Here is an 11,108-nt window from a genome sequence, read left to right as displayed (position 1 = left end):
GACTGGCTGCAGTGAAGGTCGATTGGGGCCCTTGGCAGGGATCAATGACACAAATGTCTGCTGGACTGCTCCAGATCCAAGCGCCAGCCACAAGGCTCCAGGAAATAAAACACACATCCTTTCGCACATACACACAGAGCACAGACCTCATGCAGCCCCAAAGGGGCAGAAAAAGACTTTAATTAGGGCGGGGGAATTGATCAGAATCAGAGACAGCGAGCATGGGAGCAGAGGGGCCTGAGCAGGCAGGACTCACCTCTGCACCTCCAGCACAGGCACTGTACCCAGATGGGCCAACCTTGGGGCCTCTCAGCTGGAAGGGTGTTGGATGGACACCAGGCAGTCCCTGCGGCCAGAAGTTTGCCTGGCTTCTGACCCCAGCTCCTAGGCCTGCCCGGCAATCATGGAATCAGCCCTTGTTCCCAACCAGTGCAGTGGGCATCTTCAGGCAGAACTCAAGAAGCTAGCAGAGGGTCCATACCACCTCTACAAGGCCCAAGGGGGCTTGTGGGTAAGACAGCAAGAAAAAAAACTATAGTCTGAAATTTCCCTCTCTCCCCACCTGGGGTGGCTCTGGGGAAAAATAGTCGCCTTCTGGCTCCAGGCCCGCCCAGACCACAGCGACCAATAAGGTACAATCACTGGGGCCAGTCACAGCCACTGGAGGTGGAGGTTGGTTTAAAAAAAAAAAAAAAAAAAAGACAAAAAAGGTTACAGTCTTCTACAAGCACAGAGTTTAGGTTTCAAGACATTTAAAAAAAAAAGGCTGTCCCGGCCCAGGGGACTGAGCATCAGAAGCTAGCCAGACCAGACGCATGTGGCCATGGGGCAGGTCCACTGCTGCCTTTCTGCACAGCCAGCAAGCTCACCACACCCGCCTCCCGCATCCAATGCCCACCCAACCCAGCTTCCTGCTGCTGCTGCTGCTGCTGCTGCTGCACCGCTGCTCCGGGGAGTGACTCCAGGACACCTTCGCAGACGCAGAGACACAGGGGAGGCCAAGGGGGAAGGCTGCGAGATCCAGCTAGATGGTCTAAAACTGTCAGAGAGAATGACAGGCAATGAGTGGGGTTACTGTGTCCTGGGGAGCTGCTGCTGTTCAGGTCTCTGAGAGCCAGATCAGCCTTTGGCACTTCATGAACATACTCTTTCTTTGTGAACCTTCATGTGAATACTGGGAACCAAACCCAGGTTCCCCAAAAAGAGCAACATGTGCTCTTAACCACCCAATCATCTCTACAGTCCCACAAACACGCTCTTAATCTGGCCAGACATTAGCAATGATCTGAAGATACTGACACACAAATTAAACAAAGCAGAAAAAATGAGGACTTCCCTGTAGCCTGCTTAGCAACTGAAGCTGCTTTAGATACAGGCCCATGTGTGAGGGGCTGGAGGGCTCAGGGAGCCAAGGAGAGAAGGACAAGGTTTTATGTTATCCTTATGTTATCCTATGTTAAGCTTTGGGTGATTGTCAAACCAGAATAGGCCTTAGAAGAGCTGTCTGACCCCCACGGCTGCACACATTCACAATCTTAGCACTCAGGAAAGTGGAGGCACAAGTATCAGGAGGTTCAAGGCCACACTCAGCCACAGTGAATTCAGGGGCAGCAGAGGCTACCTGTTTCTCTGCCTTCCTCCCAGAAAGATCAAAAGAGAGGGAAAAATGGGGAAGGGAAGAGACAGGAAGAAAATGCTTTTTGCTTCAGGTAGCCGCAGTGTGCCAAGGACAATCCTGGGTACTATAAACCAGACCCTGCTCAATGACTGAGCACAGCCCAAGCCTGGGCCACATGATGTTCAAAGCTATGAATTGTTTATGACTTTGAAGACAACAGATGCTACTACAAATCCAAATTGGGGGTTCAGAACAATTTGTTCTGGCCTGGTTATATAAGCCTGCAATCCCAGCTACTACAGAGGTTGAGGCCGGATGAGTGCAAATTCCAAGACTCCTGGGACTACACAGTGAGATTTGAACTCAAAATATAAATAAAAAGCAAGCTGGAGACAGAGACCAGGGTTTGGGCAGAACAAGCAAAGCCCTCAGTTCCGTTCAACTCCAAGCTCCAGAAGAAGAAGCAGGACAATGGTGCAGTAGCAGGCTGCAGCTGCCTGGTGGCAACCCTTGTCAGAGGCAAGCGTTACCATGTTCCACAAAGCCCCTCAGCCACACACACTGCCTGCTGACACCGCAGCACCACCAGTCGCCCTACTGTAGATGCTTAAACCAGAAACCCCGCTTCATATTCCTCTCCTCCCAGTTACTAGGTGGACGCTGCACAGGCAGCTTCACTTCCAGAGCCTTGGACAATAAATATTAACTTCTAGGGGCTGGGAAAACAGCTTAGTGAACACAGCTCCCCCTGGAGGTCAGCGGCCAGCATGATCGCCAGTTACCTCCCATAGCTCCAGCTTCGGGAGACTGGATACTGGCCCTGTTCTGGGATCCATGGCCTGTCTGTCTCTCCTCATGCATACAAATTATAAGTGATCAAGTAATTAAGTTAAATACTAGATTGGGACAATTCCCTTTGGTCAAATGAACCTAGAGAGTCTTTATGATCTGTCCTGGAACTGTGGCGTTTGTTTCCATACCTGGAGTGTACTAAGCACTCTGTGATCTTAATGCTCAACTCCCTGAAAGGTGCATATGAACAGCACTCAGGCCACAGCTGAGGAAACCAGGCTTAGCTGAGCACTTCGTTGACATGCCTGGAGGAGGCAGAGGAGCCAGGCCCTCACTTGGTCTGATTTATGAGTATAAACAACACTGCTTTGTGTGCTGGCCACCCACAGGATAATTAAACCCCAGGGGAAGTGGGTGTCATTTCCACTTTTAGGTTTCTGAGCTCCCATGGGCTGGCTCTGTATGCACCAGTAGGGATAAACACTAACTCTACCATGGAGGGATCGGACAGCCCTGAGTGGAATGCATCAACAAACCAAACCGGAGACTGTAAGGAAGGCAGGAGTATGTGCTGAATCTCTAGACAAAACGATGCTACCAGCTCCACAGAGTAAACAATCCACCTCTTCTGAGCACTCCAGGCCTTTCAGTTAGATGGCCACAACCATGAGTAATGGGAAACATGTTGAAGAAACCATAGTAACGAGCCTGAAAACAGACACTGAAGAAAAATATTTAAGTCTGTTCGAGAAGTGGGCTGTCTTCTGGTCTCAGAAGATTCACAAAGCACTCTATCTTCCTCACTTGGGGCTTTGAACTAGGACAGGTAAAGACTGTGTAGAACTGGAATTTCCATCGGTGACTTGCCTCCCAGTCTTGGAGAAATAGAAAATGCCTTGTGGCTCTCAAGGGTGAAATCTTTGGCCTTGTGCTTCAAAGATCTTGGCTAGTCATTCTCTGGGTCTGAAGAGACTTAGGACTATCTTTCGAGTGCCATCACAAAACCCACCCCTGGCATCAAGAGGGGAGGGAGGCCCAACTCACGTTCTTGAGGAACTCCTCAGCCACGATACGAGCCCGGGCATTGACTGACAGTTTCATCTCACTGATCTCCTTGTCGATCTCCTCCATGAAGTGGATTACAAAGTCCACCAGTTTGTGTTTGTACATCTGCTCCGTATGGAAGTTGGTGATGAGAAAGCTGATGTCATAACCCTAGGGAGGGAAGCCATCGGGGAAGGAAGAGACAAGACAAAATTAGCCCCCCAGGGATGCCTAGTTGTCATATCTTTTCCCCACTCAAAAGACTTCTAACCGGCCTCCATTTTTTCCTGAGCTATATATTACCCCTCAGTCAGCAATCCAAACTTGCTTGGGTGGGTGGGGGTGGTGCTGGGGTATGGGGCGAGTGTACATTTGTGCATCTGCTGGACCCAAGCAACTGAACCCAATTCAAAATCGTGTGCCAGACCAGATGTCCTCGTGGCACAAATAGCCTTGTATTTGAAATGAGCCAAGGGAGTAAAGGAACCAGAAGTCTTATTTCAAAGACGCCAATTCAATAGTAAAAACAACAGGAAAACTGACACGGAAAAGGATGGGACTGGAGCTGTTTGCTTCAGGAGCTGTGTGAGGAAGAAGGGCTCACTCACTCTAGTGGCCCCGAGGTTCGAGTGAGGACTGGGAGCAGGGTGAAGAACACAGAGGCTGACACTCGGTGTGTTGGCTGATGGTGTCTGCCAGGTCACCAGGGAGACTTGGCAGGGAGCTGACATACCTTTCAGTACCTTAAGTACAAAGGCAGACAACAAGCAATTCACTGTTGACTGTGGCACGGAGAGGCTGGACTTCACAGTTGGTAGGAAAGTTTTTGTTTGGCTTTTGTGTTCCCCACACTACCCCATGTCAGTGTGCCTAGCCTCACTGCTAACTCACAATTCTCCCACCTTAGCCACCCCCACGCTGTACAAGCATGCACACCACCAACAGCAGGAAGGATTCTAAAATCACTGTTTTGTCTGGGACTAGGCCCGAGGTTCTGAGGAGGAGGAGGGCACTGTATGGGCTGACTCAGCCCAGGCAGTGAAACCCTAACCAGAAGCAGCAGCCCAAAGGCTGCAATCCTACAGAACCAGGGTGTAGCACAGTAACCTGTCCAGCAGTGCAAGGCCTTGGGTTCCATCCCCAAATACTACAAAAATCAAACATTGGGGCACACGCAGACAGAATCCTGGGAATTACAAATAAACAGGTCTCACCTCCACAGGTTTCCTTCGAAGGATAAAGAAGTTCTCTGCTCGCATCATCATGAAGCGCATGAATTTATGGCATAAAATCTTCTCAATCTCATCAGCCTGTCAACAGCAAAAGAGAAAGACAGTTTTTAAAGTCAACACTAATGTCCAAACTGCCCTGAGCCTGGTTTTCTGGTCCCATTGCCTCCCCAGGCTAACAGACACTGCTGAAAGGTTTGGCAGGACCAAAGATCTTTGAATTACAGCATCTGCTGATGATGAAAAGAAGTCCTCCCAGGGTCAGTCTCCCTTAACCAGTATCACTGAGTGCATCTCACACCAGACTCTCATCAGTCCCAATGGAGTCCACACCTGTATTACAAGCTTCCTGAATACCCTCAGGACACTAGTGGTTTTTCTCAGCACCAGTGACACATGGGATGTGGATATTGGAGACTTCCTCAAGAGTGTCTGCTTCAACATTACTAAAATCCAACAACCACCAAATCAGCTCTTCCAATTACACCTGCATCTGGGTAATCAGATGCCCGCTGCCGGCTGCCTGCTCCTCGTCTTTTTAACCCTGAAGCTCTCCTAGGCAAGAAGTAGCTAATCTGAATTTTGCAACATTGTTTTGTTTTGACTGCTATTTTGAGAGTTGTCTGCAGAGAAGGGGCAAATGTTATTCTTTTTCCATTTAGGATACATAGTTTCTTCCCAAAGTGGAAATAGAAATAGAGCTCAAATTTAAAACAAACTTTAAATAACCACTTGAGTTTTCTGTCAGAGACAGAAAGGCCCAGATCGATGTGGTAGGCATTTGGGAAACACTGCCTAAAGAAATATGGAGGGGTTGGGGATTTAGCTCAGTGGTAGAGCGCTTGCCTAGCAAGCGCAAGGCCCTGGGTTCAGTCCCCAGCTCCGGAAAAAAGGAAAAAGAAAAAAGAAAAAAAAAAAGAAATATGGAAAGGAATGGAAATTCTATCTTATACATATATGAGTTGGAATTGAACAGAAAGCTCAGAATGAAACTCAAATATTTATAATCCCCTGAATTCCAACAAAAGCACCAAGGTCACACAATGGTGACGATTTCTCCAACAAATTATTCTCACGACTGAACATTCTAATGTGGAAGCATGACCCTAGACACCAATCTACACCACATACAAAAACTAACTCAAGATGGATAAGCGACCTACAAGTATGTCCTCCAACTAGAAAACTACTAGAGAAAATACACAAAGAAAATAAATGACATTTGTCTGGGTGATTATTGGTAGACAGAACTTTAATTTTGACAGTTGTTGGCATTTTTCTTTCCTGACTCTGGATGTCCCATCCCACACACTGCTGGCCTACACAGCTGCTTCTGGAAGACAAGCTAGAATTGGACGGTCTGGGTGTTTTTTTTTTTTAAAGAATTCTGTATGTGCATGTGTTGTACCTTCTATTTTTAAATGAAGTGGCAGTTTCAGAAACTGACTATCAAACCAGTGCTGGAACTACTCTAAGAAGACATAGCCATCACCTGTTAGAAACCTTCTCTGCTCCAACACCTAACTGACCCCACGGCCTTGCCTGCCATATTTCCTTGTTTGGGATCCAGAGCAAGCCCTAGGATAGGGCTGCTGCTGTGGTTGTGTTCTACTGACCCACTTTCTATTTTATTTTAGATAGGACTCACCAAGTAGCCCAGGCTGTTCGTGGGCTTTCCCTCTTCAGTCTCAGCCTTCCAGATGCTAGGATTACAAATATGTGCCCCCTTACTTGGCTATACCTGTTTTCTCGGGCCAATAATCCCAAGGAAATTCATGGAAACAGGCTCTGACTCTGGCTCTCTAACCATTCCACTGGTCCTTGGTTGTAAAGAGCACTCCTAACTCTGCCTCCCTCCCTGGTAACTCACCTGTTTCACAGCAATGCTGACCCGGACAGAATTGATGGAGCCTTCAATCAGAACCTTTTCCTTCTCATTCCTGCTGATGGTAACAGGTTGCAATAGGAGTTCTTTGCTACTCCTAAAAACACAGAATCAGAGAACCAAGCTGATGCAATTGACTATGTGTTTCTAAAGGTACCTGTGCTCTATGAACTGTCACCATTTGAAAACGCCTAGTGAAAACCATGTATATCAAGTAATAACACACAGTTCATCATGTATCTCAAATAACAGTGCACCCTAATGCCATAGAAATTACTTTGGAGATGGAGCTTTGCTTCAGCTGTAAGGTGTGTGCCTAGCATGACCCAAGGACCTGGGTTTAATACCCAGCAAAAGAATACCTTTATCATCGAATGTGGTAACGTGGCTTATCTCAACTATGTACACCCCAGATGTACGCCCTTGGCTTCTTTGGGTTTCTTTTTTTTTTTTTTTTTTTTTTTTCGGAGCTGGGGACCGAACCCAGGGCCTTGCGCTTCCTAGGTAAGCGCTCTACCACTGAGCTAAATCCCCAGCCCCTTCTTTGGGTTTCTTGAAGAAGCCTATTGTGTAGCTGAGGCTGGCTGTCCCTCCCTGTGGTTCTTTTTTTTTAAAGATTTATTTATTTTATGTATGTAACTGTTTTCAGACACACCAGAAGAGGGCATCAGTTCTCATTACAGATGGTTGTGAGCCACCACGTGGTTGCTGGGATTTGAACTCAGGTCCTCTGGAAGAACAGTCAGTGGTCTTAACCACTGAGCCATCTCTCCAGCCCCCTCCCCGTGGTTCTTTTGCCTTAGCCTCCCATGTGCTGGGATTAGCAGTCTTTTTTTTGGTTCTTTTTTTCGGAGCTGGGGACTGAACCCAGGGCCTTGCACTTCCTAGGCAAGCGCTCTTTCACTGAGCTAAATCCCCAACCCCAGGGATTAGCAGTCTTAAATCATCTCCTTGCCAGGTGAAATTTCAAAGAGGAAGAATATTTATTTGTGAAACGAAAACCAGTCAAGAATACTTTCAAAATACAGAGTGTATGGGTGTAAAAAAGGCCGAAGTTGTCTGAGAGTATTAAAGATAGAAAGTAAAAAAAAAAAAAAAAAAAGTCTTGATCCTTACATTATAAAGTTTAGAGGTATCATCTCTGGGAACTAAATCCTGTGACATCTTCTGGAGCTGCCAGTGGGCTCAGTAATGCATGATATGGGGCACACTTTGGGGTACGTCTCCCATGGGTTTTGAATGGGAGCCCTATGACCCTGTTTTGGAATTAACCAAATCAGGAACAACTATTCATCTAGCAACAAGACAAATGTTACTTAAGGTATCCTGACAATCCAAGAGCATGGATTTCTGCCCCCTTTGGACAGGGTTTGTTCTTGGGAGCTGTTCTCCTCAGCCCACTCTGACCTCCTTCCCTACCTGACTTCAACCTCTGGCTTGTTGTGTCGTTCCACGACCTGGGAAGAGAAGTTCTCCAGGCAGAGGGCGGCCTGCAGTGTGGCCCGCACGGCACTAAGGTAGGGGCGGAGAGTGGCAGTCTGCAGGAATAAAGTCAAGACAGAGGAAGGATCAGAATCTGCCTCATCAAAACAAAGTCAGCCCCTCCACTGAAGCTACTGATGACTTCAGGCATGGCTGTCACACAGAACAGATTATACCCAGACTTCAAGATGCAGTCCAATCAAGATCTAGAGCAGCAGTTCCCAGCAGTCAATAATTTGGCTTAGCAATTCACAAAGTTTGAAGAAAAAGTTGACTGTCTTGACCTGGAGACAGGGGTACTATAGATATAAGTGGACACAGGCAAAGCATGCTGCCCAATATCCTGGCATGCAGAACAGAATTACGCAGCATTATCAGTGCCAAAGCTAAGTAATACCGATCTAGAAGGATCCACGTCTCTATCTGCTTATTACATTGACAGAAGTATCAACCCATGCCCTGAATGTGCTGGGAATTCAGTCAGATCACCTCTACCCTCAAACAGCTCAACTGGGTGAGGATCACAAGGGCTGACTGAGGGCCAAGTATAAAATTAACTAGGCTTAAAAATAGTCTATACTGTCTAAAGAAATTGTTTTTCACCACATACAGATCAGGATGATTTTACAATGAGAAAAAGTAGAACCCAGACATTCTCAGCAGAGTGGATGAGGTCAGCTATAATGGCCAGCTGCATTGTCTCGGTCAAGTTTTCTCTCCCCTCAGGGCCTATCACATGCCGAGAGGCATCATCTTCAGGCTTTCCTCCTCCTTACTTAGGTCAGTCTCTCAGAGATCAGCTCAGTAGAGAAGGCCTCTTCCTTCCTCAAAATGGCCTTGTGGACTTCCCCCGCAATGCATTTGTTATAGGTTATGGTATGTTCACTTTACATATAATTCACAACAGAATGCCATGTAGTTTGTCAAATAAGATTTCCTTTACTAGTTTGTAACTCTCACGGTCTACAGACGTTAACTTTAATTCAGTCATGCAGGTTGTAACCAGCTCAGTACCTCCTTCCTATACATAGTGTCATACAAATTTTCTGTAGTGTAAATGAACTAACCTAAGCAGGGCTGGATTTACACAAAAGAGCATTAAGACTTCCCAAGTGGTAACGAGTGAAGGTTTCTGTGTGTGAGAACTGCTTTCAATCACACGGAGCAAGCAGGCTGCAGTGGTGGGCTGGGATAAAACCCTAGACAGTCTAGAATGCTTTCCACTGAGTTTCTCTCTCAATGTAGCGGGAAGCATTGGGACTTTCTGAGGAGGAAGTCACAGGACTACAGCTACACGGAGGCTCTCTGGAGAATGGAATGGAGAGGGAAGTGAGACTTGTGGCAGAGAAGAGGCACAGAGTATAAGCTCTGTGCGGCAGCAGAGACAAGCACAGCAATCACAGGGGCAGACACACATCAGACAGAGGGGAGAAGGGCTAAAAACCAACGGTCATGTAGCTCAGCAGTGGCTTCTAGCGACACCCTACAGAATCCTACTTATATGTCAACCAAGAAGAGGCAAAGCTGGAAAGGCAAAATTAGTTGTGTGGGGTGGCAAGCACCGTCGGAAAAGTGATAGACTGTTCTTTACCTCGATTGTGGCTACATGATTACCTTGTCAAAGTTCATTGAAAGAAATCCAAATTTTAGATGGCCAACCTGCACTATTTACCCTTTAGTGGCTTGAAGAAGTCGTACAATAAACTTGAATGCTTAAAAACACACAAAGCTAGCTCCTCAGCTAGACAGAAGGAAAACAGCTTTCACACTGAGGAATGAAACCAGTTAGGACCTAGGACACAGGAACAAGCTTAGAAAAGTAGACGACTTTTGAAAAAGAGGGTCTAATCTCGAAGTCTCTCCCTTGACAGTATTCACAGGAGCGCGACAAGCAGCCCAGCCTTCAGAACTCAGGTCATTAAAGCTGACCAGGGACAGCAGTAGGTAGAGACGGAACTTGCAGGGAACAACTGCACGGAACACCCACAGATACCAGAGCCGAGCATCCCCTGGAAGGGAAGGACCAGCGGCTATCAAAATTTACACACGTTAAGGTCAACACGGTACTGAACACCCAGGAAGGAGTCTGCATGGAGGCGACACAGAACCTTCACTGGGGGCTGAAAGGCAAGGCTTCCAGGAAGGCCGAGAAGGTAATAAGGTGAAGTGGACACTTGCTTTGAGGTACCATGAGACAGGCGGGGACAGGGGGCTGTACTTAGCGAATCTCTACCGTGGAGGGAGAGGAGGTCCCGTTGCATTCCTCAGCGGTCCTACTACCTCAACTGCAAGCCACCACCACAGGCCTAGCAGTCCCGTCTCCTGCCTCCTCCAAACTTCGGAGAGAGGCCATTCTTGCCCGGGATTCCCAACCTGGAAGCCTCTGGGCCTGCTCTGCCCTGGGAGAGCCTCCCAGCTCGCCCCTTCCTCCTCGCCTCGGTCCTCGCCCCACCCTTTGCCTCTCCATCCTCACTGTGCCCCCTCATCCCAGGGCAACCTCCAGTCGCAAGCCCTAGCAGCAAGCAGCATCTTCCCCAGACCCACAGCCTCTCCAGGCAAAACACAGGGAGGCCCCCAGCCCCTGGTCTCTCACCATCGCGGGCGCTGTCTGGGCCGGAAAGCGGAAGTGCGGAAGTGCCCGGCCCCGGGACGCCTGCCCTTTCCAGAGAGGCGCAGCCGCAGTCCCCGACAGCACTTCCGGGCTGGACCATCTCGGGCAGGACCAGGGAAGAAGAGCCGAAGGATGTTCAGATCTCTGAGGCGATTTCACGCTGGGACCGCTGGGACTTGTAGAAGATCTGCAGTGACATAACAGCAGTCGAGGCCCCTTGGGTCCCCACACGTATCCCTCCAGCGCCTTTAGCGCTTGGCGCTTTGGTTGTAGCCTCCCCCCGTGTGACAATAGTATGGCCCGACCTCAGGTTGGGCACCAAATTAGGACAGGCCGAACCGGAGAAGCCCGACGTTTCTTCCGGTGGTGCTCCCCTATCCTCTCCGGGCTCCTCCCATTAGCAACCCTAGGGTTCGGCCGGGTAGCCAGTCCCTTGAGATTTGAGCT

The 11,108-nt window shown here is 48.3% G+C and overlaps 1 protein-coding gene across 2 annotated transcripts; it reads right to left on the bottom strand.

The window, feature by feature from the left end:
- Positions 1-147: 147 nt before the first annotated feature.
- On the bottom strand, positions 148-10,776 carry Arpc4 (actin related protein 2/3 complex, subunit 4). 2 transcript variants are annotated; one of them, NM_001106615.2, is made up of 6 exons: positions 10,644-10,676; positions 7,988-8,106; positions 6,554-6,665; positions 4,669-4,764; positions 3,455-3,625; positions 148-1,039 (listed from the first exon to the last, which is right to left on the bottom strand). In NM_001106615.2, exons 1-6 carry the CDS (start codon positions 10,644-10,646, stop codon positions 1,034-1,036), a joined length of 507 nt encoding a protein of 168 aa, NP_001100085.2. In that variant the 5' UTR covers positions 10,647-10,676; the 3' UTR covers positions 148-1,033. The 2 variants fall into 2 exon arrangements, with proteins under 2 accessions (NP_001100085.2, XP_063141950.1); XM_063285880.1 differs by having other exon boundaries at positions 148-3,625; positions 10,644-10,776.
- Between the last annotated feature and the right edge of the window lie 332 nt (positions 10,777-11,108).

The sequence above is a fragment of the Rattus norvegicus genome, chromosome 4, assembly GCF_036323735.1.
Source record: "Rattus norvegicus strain BN/NHsdMcwi chromosome 4, GRCr8, whole genome shotgun sequence".
In the NCBI taxonomy this organism is placed as follows: Eukaryota; Metazoa; Chordata; class Mammalia; order Rodentia; family Muridae; genus Rattus; species Rattus norvegicus.
Note: the sequence above shows the minus strand (reverse complement) of the source record. Positions and strands in the feature narration are given on the sequence as shown.

Coding starts and splice junctions, on each gene's coding strand:
- Arpc4 (XM_063285880.1), bottom strand. Junction 6,666..7,987: donor AAGCCAGAGGTTGAAGTCAG/GTAGGGAAGGAG, acceptor CTGTGTTTTTAG/GAGTAGCAAAGAACTCCTAT. Junction 4,765..6,553: donor TCAGCATTGCTGTGAAACAG/GTGAGTTACCAG, acceptor TGCTGTTGACAG/GCTGATGAGATTGAGAAGAT.